General features: G+C 35.7%; 3 protein-coding genes across 3 annotated transcripts; 2 read left to right on the top strand and 1 right to left on the bottom strand.

The window, feature by feature from the left end:
- Positions 1 to 1,620: 1,620 nt before the first annotated feature.
- MONOS_2577 (putative zinc finger protein) lies at positions 1,621 to 4,175 on the bottom strand. Its single transcript, XM_067872503.1, has 8 exons — positions 3,713 to 4,175; positions 3,423 to 3,648; positions 3,291 to 3,359; positions 2,930 to 3,144; positions 2,617 to 2,706; positions 2,432 to 2,515; positions 2,150 to 2,263; positions 1,621 to 2,042 (listed from the first exon to the last, which is right to left on the bottom strand). The coding sequence occupies exons 1-8, from the start codon at positions 4,130 to 4,132 to the stop codon at positions 1,800 to 1,802; spliced, it is 1,461 nt and encodes a 486-aa protein (XP_067727810.1). The 5' UTR covers positions 4,133 to 4,175; the 3' UTR covers positions 1,621 to 1,799.
- A 1,357-nt stretch (positions 4,176 to 5,532) lies between these two features.
- On the top strand, positions 5,533 to 12,811 carry MONOS_2578 (uncharacterized protein; the record flags this gene model as incomplete). The annotated part of the gene is made up of 3 exons (XM_067872504.1): positions 5,533 to 6,191; positions 6,741 to 11,911; positions 12,717 to 12,811. 3 exons carry the CDS (start codon positions 5,533 to 5,535, stop codon positions 12,809 to 12,811), a joined length of 5,925 nt encoding a protein of 1,974 aa, XP_067727809.1.
- An 873-nt stretch (positions 12,812 to 13,684) lies between these two features.
- On the top strand, positions 13,685 to 18,830 carry MONOS_2579 (putative SNF2 superfamily family; the record flags this gene model as incomplete). The annotated part of the gene is made up of 3 exons (XM_067872505.1): positions 13,685 to 17,811; positions 17,920 to 18,465; positions 18,707 to 18,830. The coding sequence occupies 3 exons, from the start codon at positions 13,685 to 13,687 to the stop codon at positions 18,828 to 18,830; spliced, it is 4,797 nt and encodes a 1,598-aa protein (XP_067727808.1).
- Between the last annotated feature and the right edge of the window lie 1,617 nt (positions 18,831 to 20,447).

Raw genomic sequence — 20,447 nt, 5'->3', positions numbered from 1 at the left:
AGTTTCCAATCCAATAAATGAAATACAAAACATCTTGTTTTCAGTAAATGATATAAATTTCTGTCTTTTTGTGCACAAAACAAGATCATGAACTTATTAATCACTTTTTGTTTTTTTTCATAAATACCTGATAGTCTCTGAACACATGTGAAGAGTTTAATTATTTCTCAGTTTTATCCTATTGACACTATTTCGCACAATCTAACACCGAAAATAATATCAAAAAATATTTTTTCTAATTGAAATTGACGAATTTCTCAGATCAATACAGATATCGCATAAAATACCGGATATCGCACAAAATACCGGACAAGATCGATTTCACAATAACAACAAGAGGAATAATTCTGTTTAATTTCCTCAAAATATATTTCATCAATACAAACTCATGTGATATTCAAGATTTTCAAAACTTCCTCGTTTATGCTCAGAAAAAAAATTATTATATAATTCTCGGAGAAATAGGATTTTGAGTTTCTCCGAGATTTTAAAAATATTTTATTCTGAGCACAAATGAAGCTATTTTGAAAGTTTTGTATGTTAAATGAGTTTGTACTGATCATATATATTTTGAGGAAAATTGTCAGATATTTTCTTTTTGCTGTTATTGTGAAATCGACCTTGTCCGGTATTATGTGCGATGTCCGGTATTTTATGCGATATCTGTAACTGAAAGAAAAGAAACTGACTTGAGTTTGAATTTTATGATTTTTTTCTAATTTTTTGATGATGAAGTATTTTCGAGTTTGAATGAAGTTTTTTTGATCTTGAATAATTTTTGGTGTAATTACCCACATAATAATGGAATGATGTTACTGATGAATTCAAATGAATAAATAATCAATTCCCTCAAAAAAGATATTGAAACAAAAATAATAATCACTGATGATGAACAGAATAAAAATTTTTCCAAAGAGGCATGATAGAAGGAAACATGTGATTGAAAACTCATCTGATATTGAAAAATGTGAAAGATGATAAAGGCTGTGTTTTTGATATAGGAAGTGAAAGGATGATTGGTCATATTTGAATATCATTTTAAAAAAAGAAAGAAATATGATTCACTGACTTGAATGACAACATAATAATTACAATTGGGTAATTATATTTAAAACAATATTTTTTCTGATAAAAAAAGACTGTTTGTTTATTTGTATTGAATATTCAGAAATGAATACAAAAAAACGATGAATCTCTATTATGACTTGACTACAATTTTATCATATAGAACTCTTGTTTTTGTAATAATAGCCATGCATTCAACATTTGGATAAAGTGAATTTGGCTGGTGATGAAAAACCTTGGAATATTCGATAATCAGAAAGATTTTTTGATTTAAAAAATAATCACCTAATTGGCTGAACATGATCTTACATAACGCTAACTTTTTCAGAGAGAATAAAAATGATTGAATAACTTTTTATGAACTTACAGTTGTAGAGTGCCAAATTATTTTCATCATGAAAAAACTTTTCTGTGCCTTCCGAAAAAACAACAAAAAGTTTTATTGAGTATATTCAACTTTCAACACCTGCTTAACATTGAAATCATTTGAAAATATTTTTATCATGCCACAAAAGCCAAATGCTGCTTATCTTCAGAAAAAATTGTTAAAAAATGTCTATGTTGATACACTGTTGAATATTGAGCATAAATAAAAAACAAAACCCGAAATTCTAAATGAAACGTAGAAGCTCAAAGGCTTTTATTTTTATCAGCTCGATTCAACTATGTTTCAATCAAATATCAAATAAATAATAATTTTGATAATTATTGTAAGTATTTATAAACTTTTTTTACTATTCAGATTTTTCGTCTTTACTTTCATTTTCATTAGACGAAGAGCTTGAAGGCTGTTCTTCATCGTATCCATCCACTTTCATATCAAGAAGCCCAAGCTCCTCATTCTGCTCGTGAGTTCTTTCATAATCCTCAACCAAAAGATATGGATCGGGTTCAGGATGATACAAATCTTGTATGTAGGAGTTTGCCAAGCAGTCATTTATGATAAGTGTAAATGGACCAAGTTCAAGGCGAGAAAACTTTAAAAACAAAAAAAAATTGTTAATAACCAATGTTAAATAGAAAATTTTATGATTATTCAATATATATATTATTATTATTATAAAGATAAGGAACAATGCCAGACCTTCTCTAACTTTGACAAAAACTCTTCGAATTCTTTCTTTTTCTCGGCATCTCCGCTATCTCCTGTGGAGAACGATCGACCAGCCAGATGATCTCTTGCTTTCAAAATAATGCCCTTCACAAATGGAAAAAGAAACAAAAAATTTAAAATTATTTGTAAAAATAATAACAAAGCAAATAATTATTTAAAAAAATAGAGGAATAAAAATATTATATGCATTTTCAAAATTAATGGATCATGAATTAAAAAGAAAAATTTGAGAAAACTAAAAAAAAAAAATACCTCAACAGTCGTAAAGACTCCTCCCAAAGACCCAACAGTCACCTCAAAATCAAGTTCAGGTATAATCATGAATGCAGTGTCAGACTGAAGCAAATGTTAAGCAATCAAATACATTTCCAGAAAATTCAAGTTATATTGCGAAAATAAAGATATAAATTACAGAGAAGAAGAAGAAGAAGAAAAACCTTCAGAACGTCCCTGCTCAAATCTTCGATTCTTGTCACTTTAAGTTTATGAATGCGTCCAGTTTTTGATATAATTCCACCAGATTTCACCTTCAAATATAAAGAAAATTTTGAAATAAATACAATAAATACAATATAAAAGGTATGAAATTTTAAAATAAAAAAAAACATTTGCTCGTTTAGAACATCAATATTACTCTTTTTTTTCATTCTAAAATACAAATTCTCATTTCCCACAAAGCAATTAAACGAAACCAGTTTTTCTCTCTTTTCATACATTATTTAAACAACGCTTTTTCAATTATTTTCACACCTCCGTATTTCTATACCCGCAATCGGTGCAAGTATAAGCCATAAGAACGATCTCTTTGAAAAGTGGGATGTCTGCCGTGATCATCCGAAGAGAGCTGTTTTTTTTGTGGCACATTGGACACTCTTCGGGAATCTCAACAATATCGTCTTCTGATGCAACTTTCATGGCACGAGATTCCATTGCAGCATATGAAGCAGCATCAATCAGATTTGAGGCTAAAAAAAAATTGCACGCAATATAACATTGAACGAAATGACATTGCACCGGATGAATCATACAGAATTATGTGTTAATATTGAAAACACACAAGTGCAAACAAATCAATACAATTCAAAAAATGAGAAAATAAAAACAATCATACCTTTCGGAATTGATTGCTTAGCTTCTTTCTTTTGAGTATTCTGAGCTGGCTCCTGAGTTCCCGCTGCTTCTAAGCAAAATAATATTTTAAATTATATGCACCTCAATTATTAAAAAAAAAAGTCTATCACACCAAGTTCCTCTCCAATATTGATTCCCAAAAATTCATTTTGCTCTTTTGATCTAACGTATACAGACGATTTGATTTTAGGATCAGGCTTTGGTGCTTGTGGATTCTGTACGAAACTGTTTCCAGATGGATCATCAATTATAAGCGTAAATGGAGTTTTTCGTTCCAACAAATTTTTCACTTTTTCAATAAAAGCATCCAACTGAGCAGCGACTTCTGGTTGTTGTATCTTTTCAAAGATTGAACATATAAATCATAAACATCATTCAACTTCAAATATATTAATTCCATACTCTACGAAGCGGTTGAAGTTCTTCCAACTGTTCTGCAATTGACCTAACAATTCCTTCAACAGTGTTAATATCTCCTTTCCTTCCAGTATTTGCAGGGACTTCAAAATCTAATTCAGGAATGCTAACTGTCGCATATTCTGTGCGAATCACTTCTCTATCAAAATCTTCTGAATCCGTGACTGAAAGTTCGAATCGACATCCTCTTTCCGAAAAGGACATTGACTGCAAATCTGAAGATCTAAATCCGCAATGTGGGCAATAAAATGCAGCTAATATGACGTCACGGAAAAAAGGAATTGTTCTTGTCAGAAGGCTTGTTACTCCGTTTTCACCACACGCAACACAATAGCTTTCCAATTGCTCTGGAATATCAATTCCAGCTTTAAGGTCTTCATTGGTATTATTTTCTTCAGAAGACATTTATTAAAGCACTTTGATAAACTTTGTTGAAATGATCCTCCCAACATAATAATCAAAAACAAAATAATTATGGAAACAGTTCTGTTCAGAAAAGTAAATTTCGAATTGCAATAGATTTGTTGAATTTCATATTGAGAAAAGAAGGCATTTGAAATGAACGATTCATTTATCTTTTTACAAAAAAACAGATAAAAAAATTTTTTAATATCATCTTTTTTTTTCTCGTGATAAAGTTGTAGAAAGGCTCCAATTGTCAATCACAAATAATAATAATAATAAAATTTTAATTTAATGTAATAGACAAAATTTCCAAATTGCTGATAAAATTATTTAAGGGTTAATGTCTTTCAAAAATTCTGTTATTGCAGATTTAATTGAACTATTTTGTAAATGCCAACACAGATTTGCAAATATAAATATAGACGGAAGCTATAATTTAATACACTTACTTGAACAGAACCATTTTGATTATATTTTTCCAAATGACAATCATCAATGGATTAGAACTATTGTAACAATTTTCCTACCTCAACTTTCTCCGAATCTTCAACAAAGAATCATTAGCGAAATTGATGTTTTGAAAGAGATTTTTTCAAGTCCTATGTGGAGTCAATTTTTGGATGATGAAAATTCTGTTTCCATAATGAAAGTTTTCGTTTGAACAAATTAATTTTTAATTTTGTTATCTTTTTTATTTTTCTAATTTTATTTTCTTCATTATAATAAAGAATATAATGACTTCGCTTGCAAATTCAACACAGGCTCAGCCAAACTTTTTTGAATTACTTTCGACAAAAAAGCTAATGATGCCAGTCCAAAAATTGCTCAACCAAACAAATATTATGACTAAGCTGAAGGAAATTCTTAGCATTGAAAAAATAAATGGAGACCTTTCATGGATGGTATATGAATTTAGTGAGTTTCAAAGTTCATTTTCTTCCAATCAATTAATTGAAAAGCCAATGGTTGGTTTATCGGACATCTCTTCAAATGCAACTACGGGTCGTCAATCTTTAAGTCAATTTCTGGATGAAGCTCAAAGTTCATTAGTTTTGCTTCTTCAATGCTTTTCTGCCGAGTCTCGACAGATTTTTTCTCTTCTTTATTTTCCAACCTTCTCTGCTACGCTGACGTCTTTCGTGTTCCAAGATGCTTTGACATTGGGATGTAGCCCATTTTCGCAGAAATGTAACCAATCTCATATTAAAGATAGCATAGAAAATTTGCGTTCATATTTTCTTCATCGCTCATTTATATTCCACACACAGATGCTTCTATTCAACAAGTGTGCTTTTGTGTTCAATCAATATTTGGAAAAAGTACCCTCAATTTGCACAAAGCGCCTTCTGAATGTGGCTGAAGAATTGATGTCTTTATTCCCTCTCTCGCCATTGTTTTATATGCCTTTCTTGGATGAACACACAACACAAACACTTTTGACAGCCCAGCAACAACAACAGCTGCTGCTGCTGCAGCCACTTCAATCACACTGCACATCTCCACTTTCATCTGAATTGAATTCAAATTCTCTTCGCTCCAAACCTTCTTCCTCTTCTTTCTCTATTTTTTGGAATTCATTGGAATACACATGTCATGAAGCACTCACACACCTTTTGTCATCTGGTTATGTTTCAGAAGCCATTTTCGCTTCGCTTTTCTTTTTCAACACGAACAACACAAACAATTCAAACAACATTCAGTCAGCACAGACACAGCTGGGCAAGTTTTTCAGTAACATCAGACGTCTTCGCTGTGAATGCAGAAAAGAGTCGTTTTGTTGCTGTGATAGAGAAAAAGACAAAGAAGAAGAAGATGGTAATGAAGTTGATGATGATCTTATTGATGCTTTTCAGGCCAGTTCGATGCTAGTTCCGACTTTTCATTCGCCTTCCGAATTTGCAGGGCACACGAAGAGTTCTGAACAAACAGCCAGCTCTTTTCAATTTTCTGTTGAGACTCCGCAAAAGAAACAAAATGTCCAATCAACAACAACAATATCATTATCATCATCATCTTCTTCTTCTTCATCTTCATCATCATCATCATCTTCTTCTTCTTTGTTTGATCTACCACATTTGTCTGTCTCCTTTTCAGAATGCGCAAAAAGAACATTGAAAGATATTTTCTCTTCTTTTCAGCTTTCGCCAAACGACTTCAATACTTCTCTATTCTTTGAGTATTTTCCGAAATTTCTCAAAATTTTGAATGAATCGCCTCAGAAGTTTCAATCATCATCATTTCTTTCTTCTTCTTCTTCTTCCTCTTCCTCTTCCTTTTCCTCCTCCTACTCCTCCTCTTTTTCTTCTAATTCATTATTCCCTTCCTTATACAAACCTCCCCATTGTTCGTATTTTGCACTGCTGCCATTTCATCAGACAAACAAACAAAGCATATTAACCAGCAATGAAATGACAGCAAACGAATTAAACAAAGAATGTGAAGAAAACAAAGAAAACAAAGAAAACAAAGAAAGCGAAGCAAGAAAAGCAAGCGAAGCTAATAATATCTATTGCATTAGCAGCAGCATTAGTAACATCAGTAGTGGTAGTATCAACAGCAACAACAACAGCAATAAACAAGAACCTTCTTACCACCATTTCCTTTCCAGCCAGCTTTTGTCCTCTCTTCTGCTGGCTGGCTGTGCTGTGTGCATAGAGGCTGCTTCAATGCCCCATGAAGCATCAACCGAGATGCGGAATTCTCTTTCATTTTCTGCTTCTTCCTCAGAGCTTGTCACTTTGTGCTCATCCACTAAACACATTCTGAGTAAAGTGCTTGATATTCTCAATGAATTTTCCAATGAACAAATTAGATTGAAAGAAGAAGGAGGAATAATGAGCTTGCAAAATGATATCTTGCAAATTCCGCAACCCGACGAAGCAGCTGGGCGAAATGAGGATTTTTCAGATGCAATTTCGAAAGTTGTTTCTGCTTTGACTGTTTTTGTGAAGAATGAAGATGAAATTATAGAGCTTGTTCGGAATTCTTTGCCTTCTTCCCTTTCTTCTTCCTCTTCTTTAACTTCATCCTCTTCTTTTTTTCCTCCTCTTTCTCCTCTTTCTTCTTCTTTCATCTCTCAGCAGCATAATCCCTCTGATGTTTATCTTCCCACAAATTCAGCGAGGAAAAGATGTCTATCAAACAATAATGAAGGACCTTCTATTAACAGCTCTGCTCATCACATTGGATTGCCTACATCACCTTTGCACTCTTCCTCTTCTTCCTCTTCCTCTTCCTCTTCCTCTTCTTCCTCTTCTTCCTCTTCCTCTTCTTCCTCATTATTATCTACCTCATCTTCATTAACCCCTCATCATTCTCCTTCATTTCCTTCCACTCCTACCCCACCACTTACTTCTTCTCCTTTCTCTTTCTCTTTCTCTTCTCCTTCGCCTTCTCCTGGAATCACTTGTCTTGCCTGTCTTACTCAACAGCCAACCGAAAACATTACTGCAACAACTTCTTCCTCTTCCACTAATTCTTCCTCTTCTTCTTCCTCTCCTTCCTCTTCCTCTTCCTCTTCCACTAATATTTCTTCTTCTTCTTCTTCTTCTTCTTCTTCTTCTCTTTCACAACTCGAAACTCCTGTCCCATCAATAGCCACCCCTTCCATTGTCTGCTTGCCTTCTCCTTTTTATTCCCCTTCTTTTCTTCCAGAGCAATCTTCAATCAACTCCCTTCTCTCCAATCAAACATCTGCATTAATATCAACATCTTCATCTTCATCTTCATCTCCTCTTTCTCTCCCTCTGCCTCTTCCTTCTCCCTCTCCTTCTCTTTTGCCTTCTCCTTCTCCTCTACCATCACCATCATCTTCTCCTTCTCCTTCTCCTTCTCCTTCTCCTTCTCCTTCTCCTCTTCCTCTTCCTCTTCCTTCTCCCTCTCCTTCTCCTCCTCTTTTTGCCTTCAACCACAACCATCAATTTGACAATGACTTGTTCAGAATGGAATCTCTATCATTTTCTGATGCTTCTCCTAAAAATTCATTGGAGACAGAAGATTTCTTCGATGATTTCAGCCCTTCTCGTCCAAAGACACCTCCGCCTCGCATTGCAAGCTCATCTACAAGTAAAAAGAATTCTTCTTCTTCTTCTTCTTCTTCTCGTTCTTCTTCTTTTTCTCCTTTTTCCTCTTCCTCTTCTTCTTCTTCTTCTCCAACTTCTACTTCGTATGTGATAACAGCAGCAGTTGACAACGACGCATTATCTCCTGCAATGCCATCCATCGATCATTTTTCTTCCTCTTCCTCTTCCTCTCCCTCCTCCTCTTCTTCCTCTTCTTCTTCCTCTCTTTCTGCCTCTTCCCTCTCCTCCCTCTCCTCCTTCTCTACTCTTTCTTCTTCTTCTGAGTCTCTTGTTCTTTCTCTCCACTCCCCTTCCTCTTACGACCTCCTCAACAGCCAAATCTTCTCCGCCTCGTCTTCCTCTGCCTCTTCAAATGCTTCTTCTTTCTCTTCTTCTTCTTCTTCTGGCGTGTTAATTCCAGCCATTTCGCTCTCTTCTTCTTCTTCTGCAACCAATTCTTCTTCTGTTTCTTCTTCTTCTTCTTTCTCTTCTTCTTTCTCTTCTTCTTTCTCTTCTTCTTCTTCTTCTCGTTTCCCTTCCTTCGGACAAGCAAAATCTGCTCCTCTTTCAGCCGTTGCTGCTTCAAAACTGTCGCAAACACCTCAGATTTCTCAGATTTCACAAGTTTCCAGTGCTTCTAACACTTCTTGTGCTTCTAATGATTCATGCTTATCAAATATTTCGAATATTTCGAATAGTTCTAATGTTTCTAATGTTTCTTCTTTTTCTTCTGCTTCGCAGAATTCTCTGCTTTCACCATCTTTTATTAATTCTGATCCGTTCTCTTCATCAGGTTCAATGAAATCATCATCTTCTTCTTCTTCTTTTCTTTCTTCTTCCTTTTCTTCTTCCTCTTCCCGTTCTTCCTCTTCCTCCTCTTCTTCCTCTTCCTCTTCTTCCTCCTCCTCTTCCCAATCCAACCCCACCTCGTCTTCCTTCCTTCCCTCGCAACTTCGACAGAGAAACTTCTCGTTTGGCTCTTCTCCCCTCGTCCGCTGTGGCAGAGACGACACAAAAAACCCTCAAACAATCCCTCCTTTTCGGCACTCGAGCTTTGCCTCGCTGGAAAAAGCAGTCGATTTGAGGCTGAGTGTGGAGAAGGATATGGGGATGGGGGAGAAGAGGGAGAAGATGGGGCAGTTGGTGATGGAAGATAAGAGCGAAGGGAGAAACGAAAATGAAAAGGAAGGAGAAGAAGGAAAAGAAGAGGAAAGGAAAGAAAAGAATCAAGAAAATGTGAAAGGAATGAAGGGGATAAGGAGATTTGCGAGGAATAAACAGAAAGAGAAAGAGAAAGAGAAAGAGAAGGAAAAAGAGAAGGAGAAAATGAATGACAAGATAAATGATGATGTTGCGAAAGGAGGCAAAGAACCGCGAAGGAAGTTCAGTTTGAAAAGAAGATTTGGCAGAAACCATTCAAAAACAGGCAATCAGCAAACAACGGAGACAAAAGCTAATCCAATTCTCTCTTCTTCTTCCTCTTCCTCTTCTTCCTCATTTCCCTCTTCCTCTTCTTCCTCATTTCCCTCTTCTTCTTCTTCTTCTTCTTCTTCTTCTTCTTCTTCTTCTTCTTCTTCTTCTTCTTCCTTTTCTTTCACTGCACAACCAAATCCAATTCTTCCTCTTCCCATCAGCCAGATCATCGCCAAGTCAGACACAGCTCCTTCTCTCAGAGCACGCCCGCTGCTTTCTTTGGACTCTTCTACCTCTTTTTGCAGATCTTACTCATCTGCTGATAATTTCACTGCACCACTCCCTGCTTCTTCTTCTTCTTCTTCCTCTTCTTCTTCTTCTTCTTCTTCTTCTTCAGTGTCAAATGCTTTGTCATCAACATCTTCATCCTCCTCATTGTTATTATCCCCCATTTCTACTTCTTCTTCCTCCTCCTCTTTGTCTTCTTCTTCTTCTTTTCTTCGCCGAAGTTCATTAGCTTTGCGTTCTCCCTCACCCCAAATGCAACATCAGCTGTCAACTTCTTCTTTGAACTCTTCAATTTCTTCTCTTCTTTCTCCAAATGCTGTCTACAAGCCGGCCATCCCCCTGTCTCAGATTGTCAACTTATCTGCTTCTTCATCTTTGCCTTCACAACCACTTTATCTTTCTTCTTCTTCCTCTTCCTCTTCCTCTTCTTCCTCTTCCTCTTCCTCCTCCTCTTCTTCCTCCTCTTCTTCCAACCAGCCTTCCCTCCGCTCCTCACACTCCCTCCAATCTCTCCAATCTCTTCATCCCTCTCAGCTTCCTCTCACTTTTTCTTTCCAATCACAGCAGCGCAGGAAGTCTGAAGTGAGCATCCCAATCAGGACATTGTCTTCTGTGAATGAAACAGATCAATTTGAATGGAATGACAACATTAAACAAACATGGATGGAAGGAGAGGAGAAGAAGGAGAAGGAGAAGGAGAAGGAGAAAGAAAAAGAGAAGGAAAAAGAGAAAGAGAAAAGGAATAAGAAGCAGAGAAATGGAGGGTTACACAGAGATTCATGTTCTCTGCCTCCGCTGAATGAAATAGACGAAGAAATAAGCCCCTTTTCCGCTTTCAAAAGAGAAGAAGACAGATTTCCAAGCAAAACTGACAACAAGCTGAACTCAACAGCCGTTTCTGGTTCGATTTTGCCGGCTGATTCTTCAGCTTCAGTGAATTCGAGTGATTTTTCTGTTATTTCTTCTTCTTCTTCTTCTCAATCATCTCAATCTTCGTATACTTCTCCTAACAAAACTTCGATTTCGGCTTCTCGTTGGCTTCCTTCAAAGCACTCATCATTAACTGCCATACGCTCACAGCCTATTCAACCATCGTCAAGTACTTCTTCTTCTTCCTCCTCTTCCTCTTCCTCTTCCTCTTCCTCTCCTCTCACTCGCAATTCTTCCATGTTCATCTCCTGCAACCTTCTTCCCACTGTCGATGCCGGCGCTGCCAACTCTTCTCTTTCCTCTCCCACAAAAACCACAGCCCACAATCATTCATTTTCCGCTCTTTCTTCGCCAACCATCGCCAATGACACACTTTTGCCTGCTGAAACCTTCTTCTGCAGCAATTCCCCCGACCCTGCTGCAGCTACTGCTTCGTTGTCCTCTTCTCCTTCCCTCTCTTCCCTCTCTTCTTCCATTTCCTCCCACCAGAGTTCGCAAAGTGATGGAAGAAAACCCAGCAGCGAAGCATTTGATTGGATAGAGGCAGCTGAAAGTCCTCTGCAGAATGAAGTGAACGAGCCACAAATCGGAAGCTGGGCGCGCCGTAGATCGGCGCTGTCGTTTCAGCGCATTCAGCCACAGTCAGAACAGACACGGGAAATGACAAGAGAAATGACAGGGGAAGGAGCACAGGTGCGTTCAATCTCATTCACGCAGCCTGCGCCCAGACAGGCATCTTCTATTATTACTACTAATGCTTCTTCTTCTTCTTCTTCTTCTTCTTCCAATCAACACATTCTCCCTCGTCTCTCCAGTGCGACTCCACTTACCGCCTCTCTTTCCACTCCCTCGCTCATCCCCGTCAGATTTGGCGAGGTGCATCCAGATTCCTCTCTGATGCCTCTGAGACTGTCATCTTCAAAGGGAGTCACAAGCTCACTGCCAACGCTGCCTTCATTCCAACTGCCTCAGATGCTATCTGTACCTGCCCATTTACCAGCACCTGCTCAGTCACCGCCTGCTGTCAGCACACCTGCTGCATTTGCAGGTGGCTCGCCGCTTTTGCAGGAGCAGTTCTTGTGTGGGGGTTGTGTTGGAGGAGGAGAAAGAGGAGGAGAAAGGGGAAAGGGAGGAGGAAGTTATATTAACAGTAGTAATAATAGTAGTAGTAGTAATTGCAGTAATAATATTAATAGCAATAATGCATTCTCAGACAAAGCCGAGAGAAGAGCAAAGCAGCTGGCAGGCAAGCTGAGAAGAGAGAGTTGTTCAAACAGTTCACTCACTGCCTGCAAAGAGGAGCCATTGAGCAGTCCAAACAGAATGACGCAGACTTTCCAGGGGGTTGCTGTGAAATCGATGCCAGTTGTGCCTGCATTGGATCTTCCAATAACAACAGCAGCAGCAGTGTCAACAGCTTCTTCTTCTTCTTCTTCTTCTTCTTCGTCAGCAATAGCAGAAGTAACTTGTCCATCTCCTGCAAAACAGAAAAAACCTTTGCAATCACTTTTGCAAAGCACCAAAGAAGATAAAGTTGGAACAACTCCGCTGAAGCCTGTTGCACTTAGGAGAAGAGATGCTTCAGAAAATTAGACATCTTCCTCTTCTTCCTCTTCCTCTTCTTCTTCTTCTTCTTCTTCTTCTTCTTCTTCTTCTTCTTCTTCTTCTTCTTCTTCTTCTTCTTTTGAATTGTTACACAATTTTTTTTTTTTTTTTTTTTTTTTTTTTTTTTTTTTTTTTTTTTATTTTTATATTTTTTTGTTTTTATGTTTCATTTTCTTTTTCTTTTTTTATTGTCATCGCCTGTGATCATCTCATTTGTTGAGTTTCTTTTCTTTTTCTTTTCTTTTTCTTTTCTTTATGTCGTTGTTGTATTTGGCATGTTTATGTAGATGTTCAGAGGGGAATGAATGGAGCTTCTGTCATTTCTCTTTCGCAAAGCAAGAAAAGTTGTATCAGAGCACGCACACACATGTCACATATGTAGAATTTCATTTGATTAAATGTAGTATATTTACTTTCTATGTTGTGCTCTGAATCTAATAAAAGAAAAGAAAGTGGCTGTCAAAAAAAAATGAGTTCTTTTATTGATTGAATGCACTTTCTTTATTTTCTTTCTGTCTTCTTTGCATTTGTATGTCTTCTTTTTAAATGATTGTTTAATAGTTTTTATTTTTTTATTTTTATTCCATCAAGCATTGAATCGCTTGAAAAAAAGCAAGTTCGGAAGAAGAGTGGAGTTCATTTATCGTAAGCGGAAATGATTAACATACCTCTTTGCGTGTTTTCTTTTTCTCTTTTTTTCTCATGTTTTAACAGCTTTTTTTTCCTGTGGTCTATGATCGCTTCTCGTACAATCTGTCACTATCAATTTCAAACATTTTTGCAATTAAGTTGTGTTGATTCGTATGCATTTAATATTATCATTCATATGTTAATTTTTGTTTAAAGATGATATTAAATAATTAAATTTTTGTTTTTTTAAAAGAAAAGCGAATGAATCTAAACAAAAAATAGAGTCGTGCAATATCCTTTATTGATGAATATGAATTTGCTCAAAATTCATCGCTTATCTAATGAAAGAAAAATTTTTATGAAAGTTTATTAAATCAGGCACCCAAAAGTAAAATTTACTTCAAAAAATATAGAAAAATATCATTATTGCAATAGTTGGACGTACACTCAAATTAAGTAAACTCGAATTTGATACAAAATTATATTGAAAGGGCTTCTCATATTTTTAGAGATGGAACATAGAAGTTATAGCTCGTTTTATCATGAAAAGCTGAAAACTCATATTTGTGAGCTGAATACACCAACAAATTACTTTCAATCAAATATAAAACGCTTAAAGAGTTGCATGCCTATTTTTGGAAAAGAAGACGAGAAGTATCATGCTTATGAAATAGGTAAAGGAAAGGATTTGTGGAAAAGATTACGAGATGCTGCAAAGCTACCTTTCGTTACAAAAGATGACGAACAGAAAGCAGATAATAAAAATTTCATTGAAGGCGATCGAATGTGGGGTGAAAGGAAGAAAAAGTTCACGGTTTCATGCACACCAACTCGGAAAAGGAAAAGGAAACACAGAGATAAGTCCCACCGAAAAAATCGCGAAGCTTTTAGAGAGATTTGCAAAGATATGAAAGTCAGCGCATTAACATATGCTTTTCGAAGGATGATGTTTTTTAAGCAACATTGGAAGTATTTTTGCCCTTTTCTTGGAAAGGAAGATGAAACTGTTGAAGGTCCTCTTTTCCGTGAAGCTTGCCGCAGAGCATCGGTAGATTATGACAAGGTAATGCAGATGTCTGATGACATCGAGATTTTGCACACAGGCACGTGGATGGATCCTGGAGCTTTTTCAGTTAAGAGAATAGAAAATGGAGATAGGTTATGCCGCCATTTGACGCTACGTCGGTATCAGGTGGACGGAGTGAAATGGTTAATTCGGCAGCACGAACAAGGTATAGGAGGGATACTAGGAGATGAAATGGGTCTTGGAAAGACAGTACAAGTTTGTGTGTTTTTGGAGGCATTGAAAAGAAGGCAGCTCCAAATGAGAGAAATTAAACAAATAGGAACGCAACAAAGCAAAATAAAGAAAAGTGAAGAAAAAGTGATGAAAGAATCGGGGAAATTTGAAATGGATATTAAGGAAGAAGACGACGAACATGAAACGCATTTGATTATTTCTCCGTTATCTGTACTTGACGGATGGAAAAAAGAATGCTCAATTTGGGCTCCTTCTCTGAAATGTTGCGTTTATTACGGATCTGCAAGTGAGAGAAGAATTACAGCAAAAAAGATAAAGCAGTCAATGCAACCTATAAACGAAAGAAACAGAAAAATGAGATTTTCAGAAAAAGCCAAAAAAGTTAAAAGAATAATTAAAGAAGATGAAGAAGAAGATGAATTTGAAAATGAATCCTCATATGAGAATTGCGATGAAACATACGAAAAAGAGGATGAGAATGAAGATGAAGAAGATGAATCGGAGTTTAACTCTAAAAATGAAAGTGCTGAAATTGGAATTGATGAAGAGGAAATTACTGAATTGCGTGCAAAGAAAAAGCGCAGCTCAAAACCTTCACATACCATATCTCTTCGAAATACAAGAAAAAGAAGGATTGTCGATTATGATTCCGAAGACTCAACAGATTATTCTCCAAAATTTCACAAGGAATTCAGATTTGAAAAGAGCAATAGGCACTATATATCGAGGCAAGAACAATCTTTTCATTCCTTTTTGCATCAGTCAGATGATGATCGTATCGATGTTGTAATCACCACATATGACATTGTAATGAATAGCGTGTCCTGGATGTCCAAATTGAAATGGGGATATATCATTCTCGATGAATGCCAGCGTGCCAAATTGGAAACAGGGATTATCGGCAAGGCAATTCGAAACTTTCAAACACTTAAACGTCTTCTTATTGTAGGAACTCCTCTTCAAAATAACACTCACGAACTTTGGTCTTTTTTGAACTTTCTTTATCCTGAAATCCTCTCCAATCCTGAGGTGTTTGACAGAGGTGCCAGCACAAAAGCGATAAGATCTATAAAAGATACAATTCCTTATCAAGCTTCAACGCCAGCATTTGGAACATATTATGATTCGCTTTCCTTATATCTACAAGAATCCACTCCTTCTGCATGCAGTTATCCATGCACTCCTTTGATTACAACGTCATCTTTATCTCGTTTGCATTCACCGCCACACTTTTCTACTTTTACTTCTTTATCATTTTACCAATCTTCACCAGGCCCACATTCACGCTTACAAAGGATGAACTCATCAAAGGAATCTTTTCCTTCAGATAATTTCAATACTGATCAATTCGCTTCATCAGATCAAATGACTTCTCCCATATCAAAATCGTCTTCAAACATAATCTTCAAACCATCCCCACAATACGGGTCAATTGATACAGAATCAGATGTGACTTCCTCTGTTCCATTTGACATAAATGTTATTTCCGCAGCGCATCGTCTGCTTCGATGCGTCATGCTGCGACGGCTGAAGCGCGACGTTGCACATCTTCCACCAAAAGTGGAGATCAAAGTGAGTGTACCGCTCAGTCGCATTCAAGTTATTTTATATCATAAACTAATCTCTGAGCGCTGTAAGAGAAACATGTATTTGCATTGCGCAAGAAGTCCTCAACGTGCAACAAAATTGTTGCATGAAGAAGATAATATGTTAACAGATCTGAAAGATCCTGAGGCCGAAGAATCAGAATGGAATTATTATAAGAAAAAAGTTTTTGAAGCTAATAAAGAACATTCACCATTCCAAAAAGTGTCAGCAAAAAGATCCGCATCTGTATCACCATTCCCTAGCTTTATTTCTTCTCCAGGATTGGAATCTCTTAACGATCAAAAAAGCTGTTTCCAAATGGATCCAAGTTCAATTGAAATTCTCAAAGATGAAAACGAAGAAGCAGGATTGCCTTTTTCTTTGGATCGAACATCACTCGCAAATTTATTTGTTTCCTTGCAGAAATGCTGTAATCATCCTTTTCTTTTGTTAGATGACGAACAGATCGACTGCAGAAGTGGCTCTGATTTTGTTGATTCCGTCATCAAAGCATCAGGCAAAATGAGGGTATTGGATGAAATGCTACAGAGAATTGCTAAAGAGAACGAGAGAATTGCCAAGCAGTACAAAAATTCTTTGTCTACCTGCAACATCAATGAATCTTTATCAAATTCTGTTGATAGTTCGTTACTAGATTCAGAGGAAATCAACCATGAGCAATTTGCTTCTTTTCCGTCTAGTAGCGCTTGTGTACCTCATAAAGTGATAATCTTTACACATTCCAAATCAGTCATGCAATTGCTTTCACAATGCTTTACCCAACGGAAATGGCGCCATCTCCTTCTTGATGGCACAACTCCACGTGCAAGGCGAGTGTATGAGTGCAGTCTCTTTTCGCAGCCATATAGTTCTCCTTGGATTTACATAGTGAGCACTCGTGCCGGTGGAGTTGGGCTAAACTTGCAGGCAGCTGATACAGTATTTCTTTTCGATTCGGACTGGAATCCCACTGTTGACAAGCAGGCAATGGACAGATCCCACAGAATTGGGCAGACACGGCCAGTGCGAGTGTTCCGTCTTGTTGCTCGGGGCACATGCGAAGAAAGAGTGCTGCAACTTGCCAAAAGAAAGGATTTGATGAGTGAGCTTGTTTTGAGGGATGAAAGGAAAGCTGTTGGATGGGAAGACGATAAAGAGGCAAAGAAACTTGATGAATATGAAGATTTTGATGAAAATTCTGAAAGAATGAATGCAGAATCCTTAGAAAAACAAACTCTATTATCTATTTTAAATTTTGGTTTGAACGAAATCACATTTAAAGATCGTTCATCGATTGACACTGACATTTCTGAAGAGTCAGTTAAGCGAATAGTTGATGAATGCTTCAAATCAGCACATTTGAGCATCGAGAATAATTTGAAAAAGAAGGAAATAAACAGTGAAAGTCTACCTATAAATAAAATGCAGAATCTCGAGAAAACTCCAATTGATTTTCTTTCGCCAATATCTTCACCGTCTTTTGAATTTCCAACGAAAAGAATCCAAAATTCAGATTTTTCAATAATTCAAAGAATTGAATCTTCTTTTCGCCCAAAGATTGATTTGGAGAATTTCTCACCACAAACAAGCAACACTGGAGTTGCAACAGAAATTGATACCCTTCTTGATGCAACTCGCACTCCGCAAAAAATTTCTTCGTTTCATGTTTCTTCATCTTCTTCAAACATGTTACTTAACTTATCAACAAATTCCAAAGAATTATCACAGATTCCACCTTCATTATCACCTTCTCATGTTTCATCGTCTCTTTCCCCCTCTCCTTCTATTAGCATCCTTCGTTCTAGATCCATCTCTAATTGTTTGTACTCAGATTCTTCTGACATTTCTCCATCCTCATCTCCTGCTCCTTCACCATCTGTTTCACCATCTCTTTCTCCATCACTGTTTGAATTTTCAACAGAAACACATAACAGGGTAAATGATACTCATCATTCATCCTGTTCCATTCCATTTCAAAGTTCATTTGAAACATTTGGAATTAAAAATTTTAGGCAAAGCAGTCATTTGGCTTCTTTGTTTTCTGAAATTGTTAATTCTATTGATAAGTCACCAAAATGCCAACAAGAAAGTTCAATACCCCATATGCAACGTGGTCAAGATAATTCACAAATGCTTCCAGCATTTCAAGCAGAATCGCAAAAGATCGAGAAAAACTGTAATTCATCGTTTTGCATTAGTGATTACAGTTCGAAAAGTGATAACGAGTCGCCTGAAGTTTTGGAATCTACACAAGCAGATTCAGCATTAAACAAGAAAGTCCCTGAGAAGTATCGAGCTGCACGGAATAGAACATTAACAACAATGAAGCAGATACCATTTGTTGGAAAAGTTCCAGTATCAAACTGGTCTATTCAAGCAGAGATGGAAGAAAAAGCTATTAAAAAAAGTAAAAAGACATTGAAGCAAACAGAAGCAAACGATTCCATTCCAAAGATTCAGCATTTGTCTATTTGTGTTATTTGTCGCAGAAAATTAACGGAGCAGCCACCAGATGAGGAGGATCTTCTATTGAAACTATCTTCTCACACTTCAATTAAGTCTGTTTCGATATCCAAATCCACGAAAGCAAATCATGAATTAAAGCATTTTCATTCTGGGGAAGAATCTCTGCAGACAAATTCCGAAACGCAAAACATTAAAACTGGTGTATCAATATTTGTGCATTGTCGGCACTGTCCATCATCAATGCACAGAAGTTGCATAAACTTATTGAATAGCATTGTTGGCACATCCAGTTCTCCAAGCTGTTGTCCTCATCATTGTTGCTGTGCATGCAAGCGTAATGCTGCCAGAGCTGATGGAATGCTTTTTCGATGTGTTGGCTGTTGCTTTTCTTTTTGTAGTAGCTGTGTACACAGTGGCTTTACTCCAATTGAATGCCTGGAATATTTTGAAAGGTTGAACTATATATCCTCTTCAAGTTTTGAATACATTCTTTGCAATGATTGTGCAATGGAAGAGGTCTCAGAAAAAAGAATTCTTGATATTGATGATGTTAATCTTACTTGTGAATGTGCATTTAATACAAATAGAAATGATGTCGAATCTTCTGAAAAGAGTTTACAAAGCAATGATAATGCAAAGGATGACTTATTGGCAAATGAATTATCTGGATCTTCCATTGAACAATCACAAAAAGATAGTTCTCATGATAACATTTCAAATAATTTTAAAAAGAAAAGAAAGTTTGTGATTGTTAAAGATGAAAAATAAAAAAAGATTGCATTGATTCTTATCCAACTTTTTGCTGTTGAATAAAATGATTGCAATTTCATGTAATGTATCATTTGGCTACTATTTGAAGAAAATTCAACAGATATCGGAGCAATTTATTCAAAAGATTTTGTATTCATTTAAAATTATAACATTAAATTTTGAAAAGGTCATTGAACTTTTTGGTAAGAAAAGGTCTTTATCAAAACATTGTTCATTGTTTATCATTTGATTTCAAAACAAATTTATGTTTCTTCATCGCGATTATTTGTAGAGTTGCTTTTTTAGTGTTGAAATATGATTGAATATTTTTTGAATAGTTATTCTTTTCGTGATAGCATTTTCGTATTATTTATTATTTGACTAATATTTATGAATTCTTGCATTTTTTTATAATCACCAATTTTAAAAGCACAGCGAAAATTTTTTTGAAATCACAATTTATTGAAAAATACATTTTCGATGATAGATTATTCTCAATTTCAATGAATGCCTTTTTTATAAAAATTCCACTGAATAAAAAATTGTATTGTTTCAAACCATGAATATGAAAATAGAAATCAAAATGTCATGTTTATTAACTTTTATTCAATTTTCAATTATTCTGTTAACGTTTTTGTCTACAACATTTGATTCATCAGATTCAGTGTTTTCAAATATGAAGCATGTGTGAGAATTAGATTATATGAACTCAAAGATGTTCTTCAGTTATTAATGAGCTTTTATTTCCTCGAAAAAAGAAATTTTTTTCCATTTTATAGTGAATGGTATTTTATTTTTTCTTTCATTTTTCTGTTTGAAAATGCAGGGCAAAATAGTTCACTTCAAGCATTTTCATTGAAAAATTATGCACTTTTCATTGACTTTTTGAGAACAAAAAACACAATAAAAATATGTCCATTTTTTGACATTCATGAAATGTTAGAAATTTTCATATTTTAATTTCAACGATGCCTGTTTTCTGTAATGAAAATTAAATTTATTTCTAAATCTGAGAAAGCGAATAAAAGTTCAGAGCGAAGTCATTTTTCAATGTCTTGTGAAAAAAAAGCTTGAATGTTCATATTTTCACCCAAATGTCCTAATTTTTTTATAAATGAACTCTTATTGATTTCAAAGCATATTTCAAATAATTTTGTCATGCTTCAATCTTTAAAATTAGTTAATGGGATAATAATATTGAAAATTTTATTTGTATGAAAAAATATTGTGCGATAACAAAAGAACTGTGTGATTCTTTTTGATTTCATATTTTTCCAATCAAAATTTTCGAATAAACAATTTGTCGCATGTACTTTGTTATCAA

This window comes from Monocercomonoides exilis, assembly GCF_001643675.1.
Source record: "Monocercomonoides exilis strain PA203 chromosome Unknown scaffold21-1407046, whole genome shotgun sequence".
Classification (NCBI taxonomy): domain Eukaryota; phylum Preaxostyla; order Oxymonadida; family Polymastigidae; genus Monocercomonoides; species Monocercomonoides exilis.
Note: the sequence above shows the minus strand (reverse complement) of the source record. Positions and strands in the feature narration are given on the sequence as shown.

Excerpts from the sequence above, each read along its gene's own strand:
- MONOS_2577 (XM_067872503.1), bottom strand. The coding sequence starts at position 4,132 with ATGTCTTCTGAAGAAAATAATACCAATGAAGACCTTAAAGCTGGAATT. Across the intron at positions 3,360-3,422 it reads CAATATTGGAGAGGAACTTG|AAGCAGCGGGAACTCAGGAG; the intron begins GTGTGATAGACT and ends TATTTTGCTTAG. Across the intron at positions 2,043-2,149 it reads TTTTGTCAAAGTTAGAGAAG|TTTTCTCGCCTTGAACTTGG; the intron begins GTCTGGCATTGT and ends TTGTTTTTAAAG.